Genomic DNA, 26010 nt, shown 5'->3' with positions numbered 1-26010 from the left:
ATAAATAGAAGCCGAGCAGCCAAAGGCTTCGTGCAAATGATCGAAGGATCAGAAGATCAGAGGGTCCCAGACAATGTTGACAAAAAGGCGGAAGATAAGACCGTTAAAGACTTGGTAGAAGTAAGAATCGACGAAAACGATCCGACCAAGTTCTTTTTGCTGGGGTCATTTTTGTCCGCCCAAGAGCAATTGGAGATTGTGAACTTCTTGGTGGCGAACATTGAAGTGTTTGCATAGATGCCTTACAACTTGCCTGGCGTCGATCCAAACTTCATTTGCCACCAATTCAATGTCTTCCCAGACGCCTAACCAGTCATACAAAGAATGCGGCGATCGGCACTTCATCATGCCGAAGTGGTGGCATACGAAATCAAGAATTTGTTGGAGGCAGGGGCAATCGAAAAGGTACACTACCCTCGATGGATTTTAAACACGGTAGTTGTGCTAAAAAAGAATGGAAAGTGGCGGGTCTACGTTGACTACAAGACGGTTGACAGAGCTTGCCCTAAGGATAACTTCTTATTGCCCTAAATCGACCAACTGGTGGATCTTACAGCCGGGCACAATAGACTCGGTTTCCTAGATGCCTACCGCTGCTATCACCAGATCGCCATGTACAAGCCTGATCAGGAAATTACTTATTTCACAACTCCAAGGGGGTTGTACTACTATAAAGTCATGCTCTTCTGACTGAAGAATGCTGAGGTCACCTTCTAAAGAATGATTACTAAGATGTTCGCCCCTCTTCTTGGCTGGACTATGGAGGCATACATTAACGACATGGTAATCAAAAGTAGGAATGAGACCGATCACCTGATCGACCTAGTGGAGATGTTCGCGGTCCTTAAGCGGCATAAGTTGTGCCTCAATGTGTCTAAATACGCCTTTAGCATCAGATTAGAAAAGTTTTTAGGTTCTTGGTGACAAATTGAGGAATAGAGGTGGATCTCTCCCAAATCAAGGCTATACAGGAGTTGAAGCAGCCAAATTCAAGAAATGATGTGTAATATCTTGCCTGGATGGCAGCTGCAATTAATAGATTTATAAGCCGGTCATCAGATAGTTGCTGTCCCTTCTTCCAGGCTTTGAAATCGAAGTTCTCGTGGGATGAGGAATGCAACCAAGCGTTGGCAGACTTGAAGATATACTTGTCATCCGCCCCACTTCTCGTGACGCCAATATTGGGTGAAGAACTTTTCCTTTATTTGGCCGTCTCCCAGCACGTCATTAGTGCGGTGCTTGTTAGGGCAGAAAGCATACAACACCTTTCGATCTTCTATGTGAGCACAACATTGCTTCCAGTAGAATCGAGATACTTGCCATTGGAAAAGCTTGCCTTAGCACTAATGATGGCCTCTAGGAAGTTGGCATACTATTTTCACGCTCACACGATCATAGTGTTGAACAAGTTCCCACTAAAGGCCTTATTTGAGAGAGCAGACTTCTCGGGTCAGATCTTGAAGTGGACAGTCGAATTGGGACGGTTTGACATCAAGTTTCAATCTAGAACCACACTAAAGCCCAAGCATTGGCTGATTTTGTTGCAAAGTTCTCACCAGGGACTCATCTAGTTTTCCTGGTAAATCTTTCAAACGCAATTGGACAAAGGGTAGTGGGCTTCGCGAAAATTGCAAAGCCTACTATCCCATTAACACGTCCCACTGAGTCAACCAAGCTAAGCGAAAACGGCATTGCGAAAATTGCAAGGCCTATACTCCTTCTAGTTGATACAAACTTACCTGCCAAACAAAGTGGGGAAGGCGTAGCGAAAATTGTGCACTAGACCATCAACCCACCAACTAAAGAACAAACAGGACCTAACAATGTGTTGTTGAGTTTGGGAATAACAGAACAATCTGTCAGCGACACATCGTTGGGGGGATGAGGTCATATAACTTACAACCATCAATGGCGCGCTCGAAGTGGAAATAGCTAAACCGCCACACAAAGATACAGCCAAACCAAACAACAAAGACAACGAATGCAAGGTTCTATAAAAATTGTGAGAACCCTCAGAATGTTGGAAGTTGTTCATCAGGGAAATATGGAAACTTTTCGCTGATGATGCTTCAAACAGGCATGGTGCTAGATTGGGCATAGTTTTGATCTCACCGGATAGTTTGACCGTAGAACATTCGATTACACTCCGGTTCCCAGCATTAAATGAGGCTGAGTATGAGGCATTGTTTGCCGGACTAAAAAGTGCACTCCAATTAAAAGTATCAGAGTTAATGGTTTATAACGACTCCCAACTCATTATTAACCAAGTGTCTGGAGAATATGAAGCCACGGATAGTAGAATGGCCAAATATCGAACCCTCATAAGGGAAGAGCTTAAGAAATTTCAAGCAATTAGAGTCGAACAAATTGGTTGCGAAGAGAATGGCCGGGCAGATGAGTTAGCCAATTTAGCTTCTATGGCCGACAAATCAAGACCTGGCCCTCTACTAATTGAATTCCTCTCAAGACCCAGCATTGAAGAACTAAAAGTGGTAGAGATCCTCTGCGTCGAGCTAGGACTCTCTTGGATGGACCCCATCATAATCTTTCTGAAGGACAAGGTCTTGCCGACCGATAAGTAAGAAGCAAACAAAATCCAAGTTAAATCTGAGCGATTTGGGCTATCTCTTTTTGGCATCTTGTACAAAAAGTTATTCACATGACCTTACTTGAAGTGCGTCCATCCGAGCAAAGTCAAAGCCTTTCTTTTCAAAATCTCATGAAGGTATGTGTAGAAGCGACATCAGCGGTAGATCTCTAGCTTACCACGCTATTTCACAAGGGTATTGGTGGCCTTGCATGCTAGCCAACGTACAAAAATACGTGAGAAAATGTGAAAAATGGCAAAATTTTGCACACCAGATTCATCAACCGGCCAGAGTACTACTCTCTCTTAAAAGTCCTTAGCTATTCGCAATGTGGGGGCTAGACATAGTGGGACTACTCCCAACCGCACCTAGCAACCGCAAATTCTTCATTACAGCGACAGATTACTTCACCAAATAGGTGAAAGTTGAGCCTCTGGCGACCATTAAAGAGAAAGATGTGAAGAAATTTGTCTAGCAAAATGTGACAACGCGGTTCGGAGTCCCCAAGGCTCTAATCTTCGACAACGACACCCAATTTGATGAAAAAATGTTTAGAGGATTCTATGAAGAGTTAGAGATAGAATTTTACAATTCAATAATGGCTTACCCTCAGTCGAATGGCCAAACGAAAGTGTTAAACAAGACCATTCTGGATAGATTGAAAAAGAGGCAGGAGAAAGCGAAAGACAAGTGTACCAAGGAACTTCCTAATGTCCTATGGGGTTACCAGACAACACCAAGACGTTCAACGGGGGAGATGCATTTCTCCTTGGTATATGGCATGGAAGCGGTTATCCCGCTAGAAATCGGCATACCTACTATCTTGAGTGAAAACTTTGAACCAGATTTGAATGCAGAAGCCATCGCCCTGGAGTTGGACCTCATGGAAGAACGAAGAAAAAATGCGCTAATCCATATCGCAATACACCAACAAGAGTTGTCCAGGAAATACAACAAAATAGTCTATCCCAGACAGTTCAAAATCGGGGATTAGGCCTTACTCAAAGTAATAGACAACACCTTGATACCAAGTGAAGGAAAATTAGGAGCAAACTACGAAGGATACACCTAGTTAATGTAATGGATGCATTAACCTTTCCAACCTTTGTTGTAAATTTGTTAATGTAATGAATACACCTAGAATGACCTTACAAGATAACCGATTTGGCAGGCAAATGGACATATCACCTAGAATGTCTAGATGGCCAAGCCATACCCAGGCCATGGAATGTAACAAATTTGAAGTCATTCTTCTTATAGTCTCGCTCTCAATGTAACCTCCTCATTTCATGATGTAATTTTCCAAACTTTGTTGTAAATTTGTTAATGTAATGGATACAATGGTTTATTTCACATGGAAATTGTAGTTTTATTTTCATTCCTTTCTGACGTGTTGCCAAGGACAAAGAGCAATGGGCTACTGAGCTGGTTTTGCTCGGCAAGACAAGTTGATGACTTGTTCAAATCAAAGTACTATGCCAAGCTGGTTTTGCTCAGCAAAATGAGTTGATGTTTGGTTCAACTCAAACCCCCTTGCCAACCTGATTTTAGCTCAGCAAGATAAGAAGTTGGTGATTTACCCAACTATTGTATTCCTTGTTGAGGCGGATTTTAGCTCGGCACGATAGAAAGTTGGTGATTTGCCCAATTGTTCTGTTCCTTACAGAAGCGAATTTTAGCATGGCAAAATAGAAAGTTAGTGATTTGCCCAACAGTTGTATTCCTTGTTGAAGTAGATTTTAGCTCGACAAGATGAAAAGTTGGTGATTTGGTCAACTCTTGTGTTCCTTGCCGAAGCAGATTTTAGCTCGGCAAGACGAAAAGTTGGTGATTTGCCCAACCGTTGTATTCCTTGTCGAAACAGATTTTAGCTCAGCAAGATGGAAAGATGGTGGTTTGTCTAACAGTTGTATTCCTTGCCAAAATAGATTTTAGCTTGGCAAGATGCATGATTTATTCAAATCTTAAGCTAGTACTGAGCTGATTTTGCTTGACAGAAAGGGTTAGTTTGTTCAACTTTAGGTCATTGTTGAGCTGATTTTTGCTCGGTAGATTTGGTTGATGAGTTGTTCGACCATGGATTTATTACCGAGTTGAATTTGCTCGACAGGTTGGGTTGATAGCCGAGGTGTTTAATAAGCATGCATCACGCAAATATCACAGATGGAAAAAGGCTTGCAAAATTTTCATTGATGAAAAAATTAAGTACAAAAATTGGGGCAGATAGCCCAGTTACAACGTTCAGAAACAAAAGAAAAAAAAGAAGAAAATAAACAAGTTAAATAAGAGGGGACAAATCATTAGCAAAGTCATCACCAACATCAGCTCTTTCTTGCTCAGTTCTAGTAGCATCTCCGCCTCCACCAAGCTTAGCTGATGTAATTTCTACCTCTTCATCTGCCTCTTCCTCTTGCAAGGCACTGAAGACATTCTCAACCTAAAAGACCATGTAGGCCAATCGGAAGTGAGGGGGAGGAGTAGTGAACACCTCGGTCATAACCTCATGGCCAAGCTTCTCGCAAACTAGTTTCTAGCTGGATTGGACGAAGATGTCCTTTGTGGCCTTGACCTGCTTCATGTAGCTCTCATTGGCCTCCTTGAAGACTTAGTCTTTGGCTATCTTCTCGGCTTCAGCCACTTGTCTCTTCAACTCTTCGAGCTCGGAGCACGTAGTGTCCCTTTCCTGCTTAGTGTTGCCAAGCTGGCCAAAGAGCCTAGCATTGTCTGCATTGGCCAGCTCCAGAGAAGATTTGGCCCGCCCGAGCTCGGCCTCGAAATACTTGCTTTGCGTGGTGGTTTCAATCACATTCTGTTGTAAATTGACTACGTGTTCCATCACTATGTGGGTCTTTTGGATCGCATACAAGATGAAAACAATTAGAAGGCCAAACCGAGCAAATAGTTAACCAATTTTTGGTGCAACAGTTACCCTGGTCATGGACTTCACCACAGATTTGACCATCCTGGTGTCTGGCACGTGGTCGGTCCCAAGCATGTCACCAAGAAGTTGGACAAATCAAAGGCAAAGAAGTGTTCCTTTTCCCTTTGATAGAAGCAATGGTGAGGATGTTATTGCCCTAGTACCTTAATTTTGGCTACCAGACAAGAGCTGGCTCAACCTCTGCTACATGTTCACTGCTTAGCTCAGCTATAAGCTCAGTCAAAGGATCAGTTAAGCGAGCTCTTTTGCCAGCCTGGCGAGATTGTGTGTCAGAGGATTCGGCAGCGGAGGAGGCCAAGGCCAGCACGGTTGCTGAACCTTCACCGGTTGTTGGAGCGGGTGGAAGTATGCTTCTCGGTAGTTCTTGGGAGGTGGCGGTGATGAGATTCTTGATCCCATTCCTTTTTGCCATCTCTTCTTTCTTGGTTAGCTGAATCAAAGGAATGTCTTGCAGACGTGAGGGCTCAGTTAGGAAATCGATGACCTTACTCTTTCGCTTTTCCGAATATAGGTAACTCGGCACGTAACCGAGCAGGTCATGACAGCTTCGTTTTTTGTATTATAGCACGGTTCTCAATGCCACCTCATCTGGGTGAGGGTACAAGGCTTGCAGCTCGGCTATACCTGCAAAAGAAGTCTGTTAGCTTGGTGAAACAAGATGAAAATGAATTGACTGGTTTTGAAATCTGGCTTATATGCTGAGCCTTTATATTTGCTAATATACCAGCTAGGTATGTCAGCAGTTTTGTAGTTGTCGATTACCCAAAAGAAATCGTCGTCATGAAGATCTTTATTTGACGTGCTGGTTACGAGACACTCTCTGCCCGGCCTTATTTTCAAATACCAGTCAAATCCATCACTGGTGTGACCAAGTGTGTACTGGTGTAATATTTCAACCAGTCCAAGGTTCAAATCGAGCTTGTGATTGAGCTCGGTTACTCTGTTAATTATGTGGAAGATATTGGTAGACACTTGTGTGGGGCATAGCCTAATGCGTCTTAAGAACTCACATATTAAAGGCTGAATCGGGAAGCGAAGCCCCCCCTTCGGTGATTGATAACATGGTGACTTGCCCCAAGAAACGATCTCTTCATTGCCGAGCTCGAAGTGCACGTTGGTTGGGACGCCGTATTTTTCACGGAACTCGGCTAATGCGTCTGGCGTGTTTACCATGAAGCGATATTGCCCCATGTAGCTCGGTTTAATTTGCTCGGCAGAGGACGTTGGTCAAAATATGCAATGCCTGCTCAGTCTTTGAAAGCACTTGTGTTGGTGTGCCTAGTCATCTAGGACTATGCATAAGTGGAAATCAAATTTAAAGTGCAAGTGATAGCACGATCAGGCAAATGAGCTGGGGTTTTAGCTCTGTCGTTCAAACGAGATGAGGTTTTAGCTCCGTCATTCAAACGAGCTGGAGTTTTAGCTCGGTTGTTCAGAGGAGTTGGGTTTTGGCTCGTTCGACAAGTGTAGCTCGGTTACATAATGACGAGAAGTCCTAACTCGACTGAGCGAAGCGGATTTTGCTCGGTTGCGCGGCCTAAGGAGTTAATTTATTCATAGCTCGGTTTCTTCAGACTTGGCAAACATGAAGTTTACCCAATTGGGTTGTGATTTTGGATCAAAAGGTGGTTTTTTGCTCGGTCTGACCTAGTTCTTTCTGCGTTCATCCTAGAGGATGAACTGTGTGTTGGGAAATCATGACAGGGGCGATTGAGCACTAGGTATGGTTCGGAACTCGTGCTTTTCCTAGTTTTTAGTGGTTTTTGGGTTTTATTATTATCTTTAACATGCTAGTAATAACAGTATGAATTCAAAAACATGAAGAATAGTAAAACATGTTGACGGGAATGAAGAAACTTATAGATTAGAAGCTTCAATCGAAGTCCCAATTGGTGCAAGGTGCTTTGAAGGTGATGGTAACGCCGAATCTATGAGAGAAATTCTTCGATTTGGGCACGAAATGTGAAAAATAGATATTGGGAGCTTTGTTTCTCAGGTTGTGCAATCGGCAAAGAAGATGAACAGTGAATGGCAAAGGGAAAGCAGAGGCAGTATGTGTATAGAAAGTACGGGGACGCCAAAATTTGAAAGATTTCTTGGGAAATTGTGCCCATCATCATGACGAAGCGACGCATGTCCCCGATGTTATGTCAGAATAGTGCGGGGACCGTGTTCTCCGAAGCGCCAGATTTGCACTGGACAGATTAGTGAACCAACCGTGGAATCAAGCTTGGCTAATTATGGTAATCCGACTCATGCTAAAGCAAACCAGATTAAGGGGGCATTGAGAGGGAGATTTGCACCGCACAAATGGATCGAGCTAAGTCAGGATTAAGACTGCTGTCATGGGCCTTACAGCTAGTCCGGAAAGATACCTAGCGTTGGGTCGAGGTACTCAATCAACTCAGTTCAATATTGAGGTCAATATAATGGTAGTGTTTCTCTTAACTAGACTAATGAGTAGCTTTCGACCTCGACGAGACAGAGGAATGATTGAGATCGGTGACTCAATTGCGAGCAGGCTAATCGTGTCGACCTTGGCTCAATGCCAGATAAGGCTGGCTTGAGCGAGTTTGACTAACCTGACCGAGTTCTAGATGACTGACTAGATATCTTGGACCGAGTTCGACCTGGCCGAGTTGTAGATGACCGAGTTTGGCTGACCTGACCGAGGTAGAAGTTACTCTTGCAAACAGCCACACACCGGATAGTGGATAGCTCTGTAAAAGTTGCCACGTGGCCCAATTGAAGAGCAGAAAAAAGAACCCACACTACAAGAAATTTTATTTTTTCGCAGCGTAACAAAATATGTTGCTACAAGGGAAAACTCGTTGGCAAAGAGTTTTGCCAACACAGAGCTACATCGGCAACCTGTAGGCAAAAGTGAGTCGGCAAAACTTTTTGCCAACGAAATTATCATTACGTTAGTAAAAGTAATGCCTTTAGTGACAAACATAGTTGTCGATAAAAGCCTTCATCTATCGTTGGCAATTTACCTTGTGTCGATAAAAGTAATTCAAATATGATGATCGTATGGCACTTTTCCCAACAAAATTTGCATCAGCAAAAAATACACTTTTAGCAACAAAATATGAGTCGGCAAAAGTAAACTTTTAGCGACACATTTACGTCAGTAAATGTTTCCATTTGCCGACGATTTGTTTGTCAAGAAAGCTTTACTTTTGGCTACGAGAAATTTGCATCAGCAAAAAATACACTTCTAGCAACACAATATGAGTTGGCAAAAGTGAATTATTGGCAACACATTTACGTTGACAAATGTTGCCATTTACTGATGAATTGTTTGTCAAAAAAGCTTTACTTTTTGGTAACGACAAATTTGTATCGGCAAAAATACTAGCAAATATTTACATTTTTTTTATAAGATTTCTTTTACCAACAATTGATTGAGTCGCTAAAAATGTAAAAAAACTAGCATATATATAGTGCACATTTGACAATAATTTTCTATAAAATGCTCATTTGTGACTTTTCCCCCCTTGTAATAACCTATATTTCTCTGTAAAACATACAAAAAAAATCTATATATAACAAATAATACAAACTAAACTTAACAGTACATCGAAACAATTAGTATTGTAACAAATTAATATTTTCAATGCATTTTAATATCCCAAATTTCATTCAAATATCCTACAATACTAAACATAAGAATCCTAAAATGTGTCAAACTATCCAACAATCCCAAACATAATAATTCTAAAAAGTACCCAAATATTCAACAAAATAACCTATAAAACGAAACAAAGAAAAATAAAATGAATGGCTATATGTGAAACGAAAAATTATCATATCTTTAATGACCATATATATCACTACTGAGCCACGAACGTCCATCACCAACATGTGAACAAAAGGATAAAAACATGAATATTTTATCAATACATTAACTTCAAAAGTAATATACAAATATACTAAAATTAATTGAATTAGTTAAACTTGTTTCATTTTTAAGTGTGAAGTGTTCATACATGCAAGTTTGAGCTTCATAAGAATAAAGTTGCCTTTGAGAATGTGGTGGAAAACCTGGTCAATATCATAAACTTAATAACCAAATGAATTAGAAACATATCCTATTGAAGATCCTAATGTTCAAACACAGGAAATTGATCCCTTAAAGAATACTTATGTTCTTACTAACAATAAAAATTGGTGCCAACATCCTTATTTTCAGCTAGGTTTTTAATCGATGGCTCGTGGTCGCAAAGCACTTTCAATGCCGGTGTTATATGGATAGCCTTGGACAGTAGGGGAAATCAGATAGTGAAGAAGTTCTCTTTTGTTACTTCATCAGCTCTAACAGCAGAAGCTACAACGTGTCTAGAGGTACTAAAGTGGTGTGTGGACAACATTGTTAAGGTAATTACTATATTTATTGTTAGTCCAAAGAATTAAGGTCGGACAAGCAATGGAATGGAATCTGAAGCATCTTTTGCTTTTCATTATGTTACCTTTGTAAAATGGTAAACTTTGTTGGTATAACTCATGCACCTAGGAAGGTAGTGCAAGCAGCCCATTTGTTGGCAAAATTAGCATCTTCAGGGGGCTATTAGTGTTTCATAATGTCCTATTTTGAGCAATATAACTATATCTTAAGTTTCCTCAAAAAAAAAAAAAAAAAAAAAAAAAAAAAATGAGCCTAATTGCCAAACCAGAAGTCTCGTGCTTATATCGTGAGTTTCTACAAGTCACTTTTGTCCTTAATAAGGTGTTCAAACCAAGTCCTAGGCATTTTCATGATTATTACACAGTTTTCCCTATTTTAAAGCTAAAGAGTTCAAAAAATGCAAGTTTGAGCTTAATTTTGAAATCGGGAGTCTAGTGCTTGTTCGGTGAGTTTGTATAAGTCACTTTGGTCCTTGCTAAGGTGTTTGAACTGATTATTGGGTATTTCTATAGTTAATTGAAATTGTTTTCCCTCCGGATGCCAATTTTCAACCTTAAGTGTTCAAGAAATGTACCCACCAAAAAAAAAAAAAAAAAGTGTTCCAAAAAATGGAGATTTGAGCTTAATTTTAAAATGGGGAATCCTATGATTGTTCCATGAGTTTCTACAAGTTAGTTTAATTCTTACTAAGTTGTTCGTACTGATTCTTGGGCATTTTCCATGACTATTTCATGATTTTTCCCTCTAAATGCTTATTTTCAAGCATAAATACTAAAAAAAAAATTTGTTCTTACTTCTATGCTTACTTTTGGTTGGCAAGAAGTCAATTACAACAAAAGACAATCAAAACAACAAATACTAACGGAATCTTGCTTCCCCTATTTCAAAGTCGAGCTAAAAGCAACAAACAATACTTAAGACCTAAACCAACAACATTAAACCTGCCATATAAGTACCACAAATCAGCACCCAAAGACAACAACCAAACCAGCCCCAACACAGTAGCAATCATGCCACAAAGTGTTGAATTACTTGGATATTTTTCGTACTGTTGCTGGTAACATCAAGCATTTGGTTTTGTTTATTCCCGGCTAGGTTGGGTCTATACTAAAGGTTGTTATTGACTGTACATGAATAAGGTTAGAGTGCCATGTGTTGGGCTATTTGTTAGAGGTGGTTACTTATGTGTTGTGTCTTGATACACAGTTCTAACTTGCATTCCATTAATTTCCTTTTAGTTTCTTCATTTCTTGTTTTTCTTAAATTTTTTCTTATTTTAATTGACCGTATACATAATCGATTCTAAGATTTTATTAGCAAAAAATCAAGATTAATATTGAACTTGATGTTAGCATAATCTCATGTCATTGCCCTTGAAGGAGTACTAAACCCTTTTTTTTTTTTCTTTTTTTTTTTTTTTTTGATTATTTTCTTCACAAAGTGGATGGTATATTGATTCCAAACAATAAAGCTGTAATAGTGGAAAACAAAAAAGGAAAAAGAGAAGTCAAAGATAAAAGACTTGTACCACCATCTATAATTTAAATTAGAAAAATGCTTGGGAGCACTAATTAGTGCTCCCACTAATTAGGTGGCAGTGGGTCTCGTCATTAATGATGTGATGTTTTGGTCTTGAAGTTGTATTTTTTTTTTTTTTTTTTTTACTTTTTTAATGCATTAATGCTATTAGTGGTGATATTTTTAATGGGATGAATCATTGTTGTTTAAACTACTAGTAAACAAATTTAATGATAAGAGACATAACTGACAGATTTTGATGGGTTCTAACAATTGATGGGCCTGCTTTGGGGGCTGTGTTTAAGTGGTGTGAGTCTTGTCCTAGTCTAGATTTGTGTTCTATTTTTAAATTTAAAGGGTTATGTTTTAGATTGTTATAGAAATATATTGTATATAGTAAGTTTATATAATTTTATGTTATTGACACATGTTATTCAAGTTAAATAAAATAAAGCAATTTAATGGAATGTCAAATTTAGCTCTATTTCAACAGAGAAAAGTTTCATCAAATTTGGAAAATAACCATCTATTAATTTCAAATAACTCATCAAATAAATACGCTTTTTAATTTTTTCAAGTAAAAACAATCATTTATTAGTTTAAATAATTCACTGCATAAACCAGTTATTAGTTTTGAATCTTCATCAAATTTTGTCTAATCTTTTTAAATTTAGGTTGATTTTTTTTTTGGACTAGTATAATATCTAAAAGTATTTTGGATCTTTTTTTTTTTTTTTAAAATCAATTTCTGGCACCCACGACCCTATATTCTTCAAATATAGAATAGCAATTTTGGGCCTTTAAAATCCTAGAAATCATTGTCATCTTATATCCTTTTCAATTTACTACATTATTTTTAATTTCTTTTATGATATACAACAAGTTAATCTATTTCCTAAACAGAGAGACATTAATCCATCTTCATGGGTGATCTCATGCTTAAGGATAAGATTGCGCCAGGTTAGTTCCATACAAATTCTTATCAAATCTAGAACTAGACAAACTTGGGTCCATACTAGAATTCCAACCCAAAACTGAGTGGAGGAAAAATGCACTAATATAAATAAAATGAAACAAAATTCCTTGGGTGGTATATAGAGCAAAGAGGGACGACCTACCGAAGCAGAATGAAGTAGCAAGGTGTAGCACAATGACAGCAACGGCAAACGAAAGAAACCGTGAGAGAGAGAGAGAGAGAGAGAGAGAGAGAGAGAACTTCAAATCGTGAGAGAACGAGTGAAAATCGTGGAGAGAGGTGAGGGGTTTTTACATACCAGCAAAAAAAGAGGGGAATTTGGGAGAGATTGTAAAAAAGTGAGGTCCCTGTTTGGTTTGAGTTTTGTTTTCTAATTTTTTTCTTATTTCATTTTTAAATGTTTAAAAACTACTCATATCCTCTTTAAATTTATGTAAAATTGATAATCAATTTTATTTTTAAATTTTTTTATTTCTTTTAAAAAAAATTTGAAACAAGTGTTAAAAAATAGGGCTCAGCTGGAGACCCCTAGTGGGAGTGACCCCTAGTGACCCCCAGTGCCACATGGGAGCCTGCCATTGGCTGAAAATCCCAAAAAAAAAAAAAAAAAAAGTTTTTTGGGCCAATGAGAAGAGACCCCCAGCACCCCCACAGGGGGTCTCATGCATTTTCCTAAAAAATAAACCAAACATGGTCACCTCAAACAAATATGATTTAAATATATACCTATCAAGTCCAATCATCTTAATTTTTATATGAAATTATACTCAATAAGTCTTAAAATGTAAATGATTCGAATCACCGAGGTCAACCTCAAAATGCACGTTCAAGTTGGATGACCAACTTGAAAGAATCCAAATCCCTTCGAAAAGTTCTAATAAAAATGCAAACCACCAAACCATTATGTTTCACTAACAAAATTTTGGCCGACGAATAGTTTTGTCGTCGCTAAATGTTGAACTATTTGCCCATGCCAACTTGTCATCGCCAAAAGTAAATTGACTAATAGCAGCACTTATCGTGTTGCCTAAAAATAACTTACGTCGCTAAAATTTTTAAAATTTTGGCGCCTAGTGAATGTTATGTTTTTTTAGCGACGTTAGTAATTGCGTTGTTAAAGATCTACTTTTACTGACGAAATTGATCACTGTATTGCCAAAAATATACTTTTGTTAATGAAAAATTGACGTTGTCGCCAAAAGTGCAATATCTTGTAGTGACACTGTTCGTGCACGTCAATACCGTTTGGCTATGTTGTCGATGTTGTTTGGCAGTATTGTCGCACACATACGTATAATACGGGGAGATGATAGTACATCCCCTGTCCTGAGGAGGACAAACAAGAGCACACAAACTATATAAACCCTACAGTGCCTCCATGCAACAGGTCTGTGATCTTCCTTACACTGAGCTATCTTTTCTTTTGTCCTCTACTCTCTAAGGGTGCTAACTTGACCATCGGAGGGGTTTTTCCGCAACACACCCGCCGCGTAACTCACATTCATTGTGTTTTTAGATTCAACAACATTGTTTGGAATAACACGGTACTTGGACGTAAGGAATACGAAAGTTTGGAATTTATTTATATGAATTACTTTTACATATTTGACATGGCATGCTTGCAAGAAAATCAAAAACCATAAGTCTACCACCCACCATGGGCATGTTTGAGGCACCTAATTTTTTTAGGTTGGCAAGAAAGAAAGTAGAAGATAAAACCTTTTTTTTGACTTTTAGAGGAGTTGATTTTTTGTCAATTTCGATTATGGATTGAAAGGTGTTGTCTAGACTCAAGAAACTTACCATGAGTTTTGTTTTAGTGATCTAAATAATTCATTTTGTAGGTTTTCCCGTGCATATAATTTATAAGAAATTAAGTCGATTTGATAATTATAATCTATTTAATTTATGATTTATTTTTTTGGTGACAAACATAATAAATTGAACATGTTATAATTATCGAATTAACCTAAGTTTTTTTATGGAACATGAAGGGCTGTATAAAATAAACGGTTCAAATTATCGAAAAGGGACCGGTGATATGTTCCTCAAGCTCGGACAACACCTTGGATTGGAGAGAAGCTCAGTCCTTTTTAAATAATAATTTTTTTTAACTTATTTAAATTATTTCTATCTTATAAATTATAAATAAAAATTATATTAAAATATTTTGACACAATTTTTTTTTTTTAAAAAGAAGTTATAAACAACTTTAATATCCAAAAAAAAGTTACAAACAACTTTATTATCCAGCACCAAATAGACTCAAGCTACTCTGCTACAAACAATCAAGCTGGTTAAGCACTGGGGGTTGGTTTAGCATTAGCTGTAAGCCTAATTTAAGAGTGCATCATGGTCCATTCTGTTGGTTTTTTTTTTTTTTTTTATAATAATAATAGAAAAATAAATTAAATATAATAAATTGGGAATGACAAAACAATCTTATTATTATTATTTTTATTAAAGAAAAAAAAAAACTATGACAACATGAATAATTACATAATGGATTTGAATAAACCAAAATCACAAGAACAAATTAGTGACATGAATGAATAAATATTAGAACTCATCGAAATAAGATTAATATTCAAGAAATAAAGAACAAATGACAATGGAGCCCAACTGAGTCTTGTGTTTCACATAGTTTCCTTAAAACATATTTGCTACTTCATCGATAGTGCTAAAGATCTGTCGGCGTTTGTCTCTCAAGATAAAACAGTTAAACGTCTGCTATATTAGCACTCACTGAAGTAGCTCTTACAAACTTGAACATTAGTAATATTCTCTCTCTAATAAGAACCAAAGGAAAATGTTAGCAAAAGGAGATGATGGAAAATTATGAAAGTTTCCTTTGAGTAAAAATTATCCCCATCTCAAAACCATCATTTTTCATCTTGGAAAAACTTTCTACCCAAGTAGGTGGAGAAAGACCCTTTTATACTTGTAAGAAAAAACCTATAGCCATGAAGGCTCCATCATGATGATCATTAACTCTAAATTTTAGGGTTACAGTTACAAAAATTAAAAACTCATGGTCACTAATATGGTCATTAATTCCATCATCAAAAGATGAGAGTTACAAAAGTTTAAAACTCTCATGTGTATAATATATACAAATGAACATGCATATAATGTTGTTTAAATAATTCAAAACGATTGGTCGCAAAACAAATATACGTGTTGAGTCACAACCCGATCCAAGCTCAATCTCAAACACAAGCTATCAAAATATAATAATCCATCAAATCCATTCAATATAACCTGTAATTTGCAATAATCATTCAAACCGACAAAATCAACTCAATCATGAACATTCAACAAAATACATAAATTATCCAATCCTTAACCTATTTAATTAAAGTTATCAACTATTATAAGTTTCTATTAACAAGGAATTCCAAACTACATAATTGTCCAATTAAAAATGTCAACTAATCTATATAATCATCCAATTCACATCCATCTAGCATAAAAATTTAAAATATAACAAGTACTTATTATTATGTTTCAAATTTTTATCCATGCGCATCTATGAAAAAATATTACTAATAGTCTACTCAAATATTTTCCATACACATCTATCAAAAAATATATAATCCTTCAAAAAATGTAACAAGTGCCAACTAGTTCGGTATAATTCAACTTCGTACACGAGTCCATCCATCTGTACAAAAGAAAAAGAAAAATAATGTCAGGTAATTTTTTTTGATCAAAATTATAAGCACATCAAATGATTGTAAAATTGGACAAAAAATGAAAAAGGTCCATGGAAAGTAAAGGTGTATGACCCGCACAATAAATGGTATTAAAAAAAAAAAAGGAAATAAGCTCCACATTGATCTAGTACTCACAAGTAGGGGTGTGCGCGGTGCGGGTCGGTGCGATTTGAGAGAAAAATAGAAACCGTATGGCGGGTGACGGATTGATAAAAGTGTCACTAGAATTTGCCATTTTCCTTATCAAAAACCGGCAGTTCAGTTGGCAAATAATGACGGATTTGCCTTGGCGGTTCGGGCGGATTGGCGGTTTGTAAAAAATATAATTCAAATTACAAAACTTAAATCAAAGAGTAAAAAAAAGACGACAGACACCGTGATGTTAAAAATCTTGCGAAGCTTTCTTCTGATGCAGCAAGTACAGCAACAACATGATAATATCAACGACTATACCATCAGTTCATTACAAACATCTGTGGAAGCTACAATGATCAAATACAATACATAAAATTAATATCATTCAGGGTTTACAATATATTGAAAATGTTTACTGTTGAAAAGTATTTAGATTGAAAAGTGAGCTGATACAAGTTTGCAACATGGCCAGAAAAAAAAAAAGATTGAAAAGTGAATTGGAATCTAACTGTATTTTGGATTACTGACATCTTGAATTCCCCTCGAGCAGTAATTTAATACTATATTCTAAGGTATAGAACAACAAGCAAACTTAAGTAAAAAAAAAAAATTTAGAATCTTATAAAACATGATTTAATAGCAGTGCGGGTTGGTGCGGTTTGAAAGAAAAATAGAAACCGGCGGATTGATAAAAGTGTCACTAGAATTTGTCATTTTTCTTACCAAAAACCGGCGGTTCGATTGGCAAATAATAACGAATTTGCCTTGACGGTGCGGTTTGGTGCGGTTTTGGCGGTTTCGGCGGTTTCGGCGGTATTATGCACACCCCTACTCACAAGCTTCCAACAAATTTTATCTATACACTTGCTATAACCAACAAAAGATTCTCCATAGTAAAAACAGAACTTCCCATAGTGGATATAATAATTCTAACAATTCAAACATCATCTCCATCACAAAGCTTATCCAATAAATATACACAATTTAAAAATTCCATCTAATTACCCAAAGGTTTACAAGGCAGAGACAACTATGGTTTACAAGGCAGAGACTTCATAGTCATCGGTTGTGTGAAGCATTCACTAAAACAGGATCTCATAATATATGTACATATATTTGAAGTGTATATTTATATGCATAGTGATCCTTGATCTTTGCTCAGTACAAGAGTCCAAAGACATGGAGATCTCCACTAAAACACATGGCTGTGCCTAATTACACAAAGCCTAGTCAAGAGAAAGGCTCTATAGTCGCGCACAGGTGGGAGAATGCATTTAGTTTCTCAATCAATACTTGCATTAAGGTTTTATACCTCATTTTGTAATACCCGGACAATATAAGTGAATATTTGATCTAGCAAGTTAGCTACTATGACCTGCACGTTACACGACTTGTGATGTTTAAATACAATACATATATATATATAATGGATGTATAAGAGGTACTTTGAAGCTTGAAATGCCATTAAAGCAATCAAGTAACTCCAAGTGGATGATATAAGCAAAGTAGTTCTGGCAACTATCAGTCACACCTATGGACAAGCACAAATCGCTTGAAAATTCCCAAAGCCCAGTCCTAATTGACGGAGGCATCAAATCATATCCAAGTGAAAGCAACTTTAGTGGGTGTCAGTCTTGGTAACTGACCTAGTAGGTTCCACCTCAAAAAGGGCAATATTCGGAAAACCATCTATAGTGAAGGTAAGCATTTATTACGCGCTTCTTGCTCTCACAAGTTTGTTTAATTTAGGTTGAGGTGACCGTGATATATCGGGACTGTTTCCAATTTTCGCCCTCAAAACGTTTCTTTTTCGTCTTTTTCCCTCACATTTTTTTTGTCTAAATTTTTAGCCGTGCATCCTATCGACACACCACTTGCTCTTACAAGTTTCTTTAATCTACTCTGAGGTGAATGTGATGATCTTGGGGCAGTTTGGGGGCTGTTTCCAATTTTCCCCCTAAAATGGCCTGTTTTCACCTTTTGCTCACATTTTTTTTGGGTCTAAATCTATTACCGCATGTCCTATCAACGTGACGCATGCTCTCACAAGTTTGTCTAATCCGAGGTGGCTGTTATGATCTCGGGGTTGTTTGGGGGTTGTTTCCAATTTTCGCCCTCAAACGGCTCATTTTCACCTTTTTCACGGACATTTTTTAATCTAAATTTCTAACCGTGTGTCCTATCGATGCGCCGCTTGCTCTCACAAATTTGTTTAATCTAGGCCGAGGAAATATGTTATGATCTCGGGACTGTTTAGGGGCTGTTTCCAATTTTTGCCTCCAAACGGCCAGTATTTGCATTTTTTCCTCACATTTTTTTTCTCAAATATTCTCCTCACACGTTTGTTTGCCTTTACTTGGAACATAAGTATCATGAAATCTGGTTTAACACACCCAATACCATGACTTGCTATGTGGGATGGTCACACATGTACACTTACAAAGCAATTAGTTCAAACAACAAAGCAATTCGCAAATTTATTATTAAAAAAATTATGATTCCAGTAGTGCCAAAGTGTTCTTTGTTTCCTCAGCACAACCACACATTAAAGGGTGAAACTTAAGGGTATGTTTGGTAACGTTTACGTTTTTAGTTTATATTTATAAAAATTTTATAAACTGATTTTTGTTTATTTTTTGTTTATTTTTAGAAAAACATAAACTATAAACGCGTTTGATAATTGACAAAATATTTAAAAAAATTTAAAAATATAAAAAAGAGTGAGAAATGGAAAGTGGTGGCAAGTGACAGCGGAAGACGGTGGTGAAAAGTGCTGACGGTGGGTGGTGGGTAGCTGGTGGTGGTGGTGGGTAGGTGGTGGTGGTGGGTGGATGGGTGACGGTGGCAGGTGGTGGGTGGTAGCGAATGGGTGGTGGTGGGTGGTAGCGAATGGGTGGTGGTGGTGGTGGTGGTAGTGGTGGTGGTGGTGGCGGCGGGGGGTTGTGGGCAGTGGTGGCAGGTGGGTGGCGGTAGGTGGTGGTGGTAGGTGGCGGATGGTGGCAGGTGGGTGGCGGGTGGGTGGGTGGGTGACGGTGGCGGGTGGGTGGTGATGGTAGGTGGGTGGGTGACGGTGTCGGGTGGTGGATGGTGGTAGTGTTGGTGGCGGGTGGTGGGTGGTAGCGGTAGGTGGGTGGCGGATGGCGGGTAGTGGTGGGTGGTGGGAGGTAGGTGGTGGGTGGTGGTGGGTGAATAGGTGACGGTGGCAGGTGGTAGGTGGTAGCGAGTGGGTGGGTGGTGGTAGTGTTGGTGGCAGATGGTGGGTGGTGGCAATAGGTGGGTGGCGGATGGCGGGTGGTGGTGGGTGGTGGCAAGTAGGTGGCGGGTGGTAGGTGGTAGCGAGTGGGTGGTGGGCGGTGGTGGCAGGTGGGTGGCAAGTGGGTGGTGGTGGGTGGTGGTGGCGAGTGGGTGGCAAGTGGCTGGTGGTGGTGGGTGGCTGGTGGTGGATGGTGGTGGCCGGTGGGTGGCCGGTGGTGGTGGCAAGTAGGTAGCGGGTGGTGGGTTGTGACGGGTGGATGGCAGGTGGGTGGTGGGTGGCGGCGGTGGTGGTGGTGGTGGCGAGTAGGTGGGTGGTGGGTGGTGGTGGCAGGTGGGTGGTGGGTGGTGAGTGGTGGTGGCAGGTGGCGGTGGCGGAAGACGGTGGTAGAACATGATGGCGGGTGGTGGCTAGTGTTGGGTGGAAAAAAAAAAAAAACTCAAAACTCAAAACTCAAAATGAAAACACATTTTTTGTGTTTTCATTTTTTAGCAAAATTTATAAACTGAGACAACTGATTTATAAATCAAAAATTTTACCAAACAAGTTTTTATTTGAGTTTTTTAAATTTTTGTAAATATAAACAGAAAACTGAAAACGTAAGTATTACCAAACGGCACCTAAGCATTCAATTACAAAACTAGGAAACTTGATAAAACATAGCCAATGTTGGACAAAAATATATATATTTATATAAACACAAGTGAATGCAAGATAAATAGTAAGGCACCAGAGCAGTATCATTAGAGAATCTGGTGATTGACCCAAAAAAGAACAAAGCAGTTCTTTGATAACATTGGAATATCCATTCCAGAAAGGCATATTGGGAATCGGTCAGTTTCTATCTAAAGGCATATTGGGAATCAGACAGTTTCTATCTCTGTTCATTCTGTTTGAAGAAGGAAGGATCCAAAGAATCGATCTTTCTTTTAGTTGTTGAATTTCTATTTGATTGATCAATGTGTGGTAAAGCACATCAGGTATCCAAACAAGTCAATGAAGGCACATTGTATTTGTGATTCAAAGAACAAAAATCAATCAAAAAAAATATGTGGCAAAGCACATTAGGTATCCAAACAAATGACACACAGATAGCCTCAGCATTGAAACAAGAAGCTACATGGTTTCCCAATCTTGCATGTGGCTTAAAGTGGTCAATGTTTACTTTAAACCAAGTGTTGTTAACAAAGACTGTAATAAGAAAATTTTCCAATAGGGATAGCTTAACAAGAAAGGAGACTTAAAACCAGAAATTTAAAACAGTATATAAAATTAATATGTGACAATTCTATGATCAAAACCTATACAGCTTAAGAAACATCCTCAATTCGCTAATATTACCAAATTGATAGATTAAAATTGTCATTCCATCATCATAACAACAATTAACCAACTACAATTGAGATTGCTCTCTTCAATTTGGATTTCCTACTACAAACAAGCTAGAAATAAACCTAGTAAGTATCACGTAGCTGGAGATATATTAGACATACCCATCATATTATGTTTTTCATGAGACTCATTTCTAGCAAAGAGTATGTAATGTTTTTAGTTGTTTTGTATCAAGCTGTTTTAGCATGAACTGTTAGGGACAGTATGAACCATATCAATTTAAATCCACTGAACAAATTAAACAGACAAAAGACTCCGCATGTTCATATATCCCAAAGTCTCTATTTCAATAGTCAACCACATGAAGTAATTCGTACATGCAGTCATTGCTAACATGCATCCAATACCTTGTCTTTACATACAACCAAACTGGAAAGTGCAATATTTGATGTAGTCATTGCTAACATGCATCCAATACCTTGTCTTTACATACAACCAAACTGGAAAGTATTAATTACTAAAGCAAAATGACTGGATGGGGTTTGGCATCTCTTGATGAAACAGCACAATTCTTATGAAGGTAGATATAGTAAATTTATTGTATTGCAACCACATAATGTCCAAAGATATACCAGGTCATCACCGACCACCTAAATGCATGCATATCCATGTTATTCTTTGTATCGTCCTTGTCTTATAAGAAGTTCAGTAAATTATGATAAAAGGAAGTACTATGTTTTCTCTCGCCAAAAACTACTTCACTGCTTAAGCTTATGTCACAATAGTATGCACCAAGAAGTTCCTTGAAAATAGAAAATATTTCATCCAAATCATTATGTTTAAATCCCACAATGAAGAGAGAAACCCAATTAACTACAAGTTGAGGGAAATTAACTACGTTCTTGTTCGCTAGATGTCTGGGTAACAAAACATATGCAACCATAAATTTGAACATGAGACCATATAATGACTTGAATAGATATAAACAGAAAACAATTTTGAAGAGTAAGTAGACATCGGAATTCACATTTTGAGAAAGCGATATGAATAAACTGCAAATAACAGGCAACAATTTTTAATGACCAATGGCCAACCTGAATTTTTATTCTTCTATGAAGAGACGTACACAAATGAAGCTAAAAAAATATTTTGCAATAGAAAATCACAAAACTCAAATCACACCACATGTTGAATATAGAAAATCACAAATCTTAGTTGGTAAGCCATTATATGGAGTCTAGTGAATAATGGGTGAAATATGATCACATTGACAACATTCTTTCTAATTATCACAACAATGATCAAAGAATTTTTTTGTTTTAAGAATTATCTTGTTGATGTACATGAGTGGGTCACCACCATTATTACAATTTATCTGTGTGAACCCCACGAGTTTATTTTTTATTTTATTTTATTTTTTTTATTTTTTCTAATTTTATTGATGAACTCAAAAGCATGAACCTTGATTGCCAATCTGTTACCCTCTAAGTCCATGCAGATCAGCAAGACATAGCACCTGCCTTAGGACCTATTGTTAAGGTAAAATGCAATGATACACAGAAATTAATGAAAATAATAATAATAAATCAGAAACGCAGAAAGATGCAACAAATACATTCCAATTATAACATGCAAAGCAAAAGGTTTTATTATGGAAAGAAATGGTATCTTGTGTTTATTGTTTCTCTTTGGCAAATCTGGAAAGATCGTAATAGAGTTGTCGTTGATAATCAAACTAACCCAATCCAAACCAGTCTCAAGAACATTAGGGATCATGTCTATGAGATTGATGAGGCATTTGAATCCCCTCTTTACCCGCACCCTCCTTTATCTAGACTAATTCAGTGGTGTTGTCCAACTGCAGGGAAACCTAAGCTGAATGCAGATGGTTACTCAAAAGGAGATCCAGGTCAGGCTGGCTATGGTGAACTCTTGCGAGATGAGACAGGGACTTGGTTATTGGGCTACTATGGCAAGCTAGGACATTGTTCAAGTTTGGACGCAGAGATATGGGCAATATACAGAGGACTTACCATTCTCTTTCGAAAAGGCATTAAAGGTGTGGAAATTGAATATGATTCAGAGCAAGCCACCCTTCAAATACAACATGGCCCAAACCAACATTCATCCTACAAAGCTCTCATTGAAGATGCAAGGTTCCTGCTGGATAGATGCAATTGCTCTCTTGGACATACACTGCAGGAGGGAAACAGAGTAGCTGACAAACTAGCCAATTTGGGAGTGGCTCAACAAGAATGTAGTATTCCTTGAAACACTGCCAGCAGAAGTTAGTCATTTGATCATAGAAGACATGACAGGAATTAGTGTGATGAGGGATTAGCCTCCGCTTATTGTATTTGTGACTTTGTACCTTTGTTTGTTTTAATTTCCAATGAATAATAAAATATAAAAAAAATACGATACAATTATAATATCAATAAAGTAAACAAAGTCTCATTCATGCTAGATTTGTTAGTTTTTAAGGGTAACTTAAAGACACCACCCAGCTAGCCCCAAATCCTTTACATGTTACAGAGTTTTCAAAATCTAACACGGATAACTTTTCATTTTCTCTCCAACTCTAACAGTATCACAAACATTAATATTACTACCAGATCATTAAAAAGTATGTAAGGATTTCAAAATGCAGGAGAACATCTTAGCAAAGAAACATGCAACTTTCATGAATTGGCACAACATATCAAAGAAAGTAAGAAAGAGAATAATGTGAAGGAATGGTCATTCCTTAAGAAAGCATAAAAAATCACCATTCCATTACATTGCCTCTCATTCCAATGAACCAAACAGAGCATAAGGAAAACACAACTTAAAAAGAAGAAGAAAAAAAAAAAAACAGGGAAGAAGAAGAGCCAATAATAGAGAAGAAAAATTCTTCTATCGCAATCGACGTCTATGTAGATATATAAAAACCCAAATAACAAAACAAAAACAAAAAATCTCCTATTGACGCGCCGCTTGCTCTCACAAGTTTGTTTAATCTAGACCGAGGTGACCGTGATGATCTCAGGGTTGTTTGGAGACTGTTTCTATAAACATGCACTCATGTTTTTATGATAGTAAACCATCAAGCAACAAAAATGGATGGTTACTAAATGATTTGTTAGTGTGAAAATGGCTCATAAGTATCTAAAGAAAAATTACATATAATTTTTAAAATAAGAATGAACATCTGACTAGGCCAATGACCAACCCAAATAACTTTTGTTTTTGTGTTTGATTCTAGCCAAACTAGTTGACAACCCTATATATCTCCATGTACCAATTAGAATTCCACCTACCCAAAATCACCAAGAACAACACTTCAACATTCGCTAGAACACAAAATAACCTTTTTTTTTTTTTTTGGATCAGCAAAAAAGGGATTATATTAATACTAAGAACAATACAATAGATAGGCTAGCGGATGAAGTTGCATCATTGTCAAAACCTCACATCCCAACTATGTTGGCACCCAAGGCTAAGACCAATCATGTGCATTCCCAAAGCAACAACAGATTGGAGAGGTTCCAATACAAAGATACAAGAGCCAAACAGGCTCAACCTAAGACCAACAGCAACTCACCAAAACAGAGTACTATTCAGCCACCATTTCTAATACAAAATTGAACTTGTTGAATATTGAAGATGAGATCATTGACAGAGAAAGCTAGAGGAGTTGGGGAAGATTTTACCCACATGGCAATTCTCACTTTAACTAATTCACACAAAATAACTTATTTAAGTATCTATTCTATTATATGAAATTTACAACCCAGTGAAACTTATCCAAAAAAAAAAAAAATTCCCAGTCTCTAATTGCTCTATAATTACTGTCTCACTTTTTTATTTTAAATTTCAAATTTTTGCAACTCCTTTAACTTTTCTCTTCATTAACACTTTCTTTTTTTGGCATTCAATAAAAAATCAACTGATGAATTTTCATGACACACTCATCAAGTGCTATAATTTATATAATCAATTAAATTGTATCATATTGTCTCCTCTCAACATACAGTAGTGGTTACATTTTAATTTCAAAAATATATAAAACCTATTGGTTCCCTCATTTTAAGGGCCTATTCACTCCTTTCACTAAGTGGGAGTATCTAAACTTGCACACATGGTGCTGACTGTGTCACTATAAATACATCTACAAATCCTATGCAACATGAAAATACATCATACTTGTTTGATCACCAACCTAATCAAAGCACATAGAAGGAGAAGAGGAGGCGGTGGAGTTGTAGTATCTACTCAGAATATTAATTTAACATGTTAACATGATGTTCTCCGATTAATAAAATCAGTTAAAAAGTAGCTAAAAATAACAACAAAAAATTATTTTCAATTTATATATATATATATATATAGATATTTTAAGAATTGACAAAATTTCAAGTGAATTTCACAGATTTCACAAAATTATGAATCCCATTTTGAGCCTGATCATCTAGGGCCTAGGGGGAAAAAATTACTTGAATATCTAAGTGGCAATAACATATGCAAAAAATCCATGCATAAACATCAAAAAATTATATGCACGAATACCATGACTAGTTAATTCTAAGCAACTAACAAAATCTGGAGAGTAAAATTTGAGGCCATCCCTTCAAACATCCACTCATTAGGGTTTTGAAAATTAGGGAAAACAAATAACTTGGTTTTGAAAATTAGGAAAAACAGAGGGGAAAAAAAAAGAGAAATTGAGCGAGAGAAAGGGATACTAAAATTGGGTTTTTGGAGATAGGCAAACTGCTGGTACCTGGAAAATGGTGATGGCGGTGCTGTTAGGTGCAAAAATAAAGAGAAGGAAAAATAAACATAGATGAACAGAAACATTGAGAGAGAGAGAGAGAGAGAGAGAGAGAGAGAGAGAGAGAGGTTTATACCTAGATGACAGTGGCGAGGCGAAGACGGAAGGCGGCGCTGACGGTGGCGTAGAGAGGACGGCGGACGGCACCGTTGGTGGTGAAGAGGCGAGGCGAGGTGAGTGGCGCAACTGAGAGGGTGTGAATTATTATCTGAATTGTGAGTTATAGCACAATTTTATTAATTAATGCTGAACACTTTAAAAAATTTATTAAAATTTTTATTAAATGTTTTATATAAATTTAAAAATTCTATCAAAATTTTATTAAATATT

At 37.4% G+C, this 26010-nt stretch overlaps 2 protein-coding genes and 1 long non-coding RNA gene across 3 annotated transcripts; 2 read left to right on the top strand and 1 right to left on the bottom strand.

Moving 5' to 3' along the window:
* Window positions 1–1019: 1019 nt before the first annotated feature.
* On the top strand, window positions 1020–2582 carry LOC145805535 (uncharacterized). The gene is made up of 2 exons (XM_082900693.1): window positions 1020–1483; window positions 2039–2582. Exons 1-2 carry the CDS (start codon window positions 1020–1022, stop codon window positions 2580–2582), a joined length of 1008 nt encoding a protein of 335 aa, XP_082756819.1.
* A 553-nt stretch (window positions 2583–3135) lies between these two features.
* LOC145805534 (uncharacterized) lies at window positions 3136–3582 on the top strand. Its single transcript, XM_082900692.1, has one exon. The coding sequence runs from the start codon at window positions 3136–3138 to the stop codon at window positions 3580–3582; it is 447 nt and encodes a 148-aa protein (XP_082756818.1).
* A 12199-nt stretch (window positions 3583–15781) lies between these two features.
* LOC114276661 (uncharacterized) lies at window positions 15782–25932 on the bottom strand. The gene is made up of 3 exons (XR_003634333.2): window positions 25757–25932; window positions 22901–23142; window positions 15782–16095 (listed from the first exon to the last, which is right to left on the bottom strand). It is a non-coding gene; the product is annotated as an uncharacterized LOC114276661 (long non-coding RNA).
* Between the last annotated feature and the right edge of the window lie 78 nt (window positions 25933–26010).

The sequence above is a fragment of the Camellia sinensis genome, chromosome 13 (assembly GCF_055761805.1).
Source record: "Camellia sinensis isolate YWXY chromosome 13, ASM5576180v1, whole genome shotgun sequence".
Lineage (NCBI taxonomy): Eukaryota > Viridiplantae > Streptophyta > Magnoliopsida > Ericales > Theaceae > Camellia > Camellia sinensis.
Note: the sequence above shows the minus strand (reverse complement) of the source record. Positions and strands in the feature narration are given on the sequence as shown.

What these genes read in the sequence shown, in the direction of transcription:
- LOC145805535 (XM_082900693.1), top strand. Translation starts at nt 1,020, where the DNA reads ATGGCAGCTGCAATTAATAGATTTATAAGCCGGTCATCAGATAGTTGC. An exon ending in TGGACAGTCGAATTGGGACG is followed by an intron (nt 1,484 to 2,038) that starts GTTTGACATCAA and finishes GTTGTTCATCAG; the next exon opens with GGAAATATGGAAACTTTTCG.
- LOC145805534 (XM_082900692.1), top strand. Translation starts at nt 3,136, where the DNA reads ATGTTTAGAGGATTCTATGAAGAGTTAGAGATAGAATTTTACAATTCA.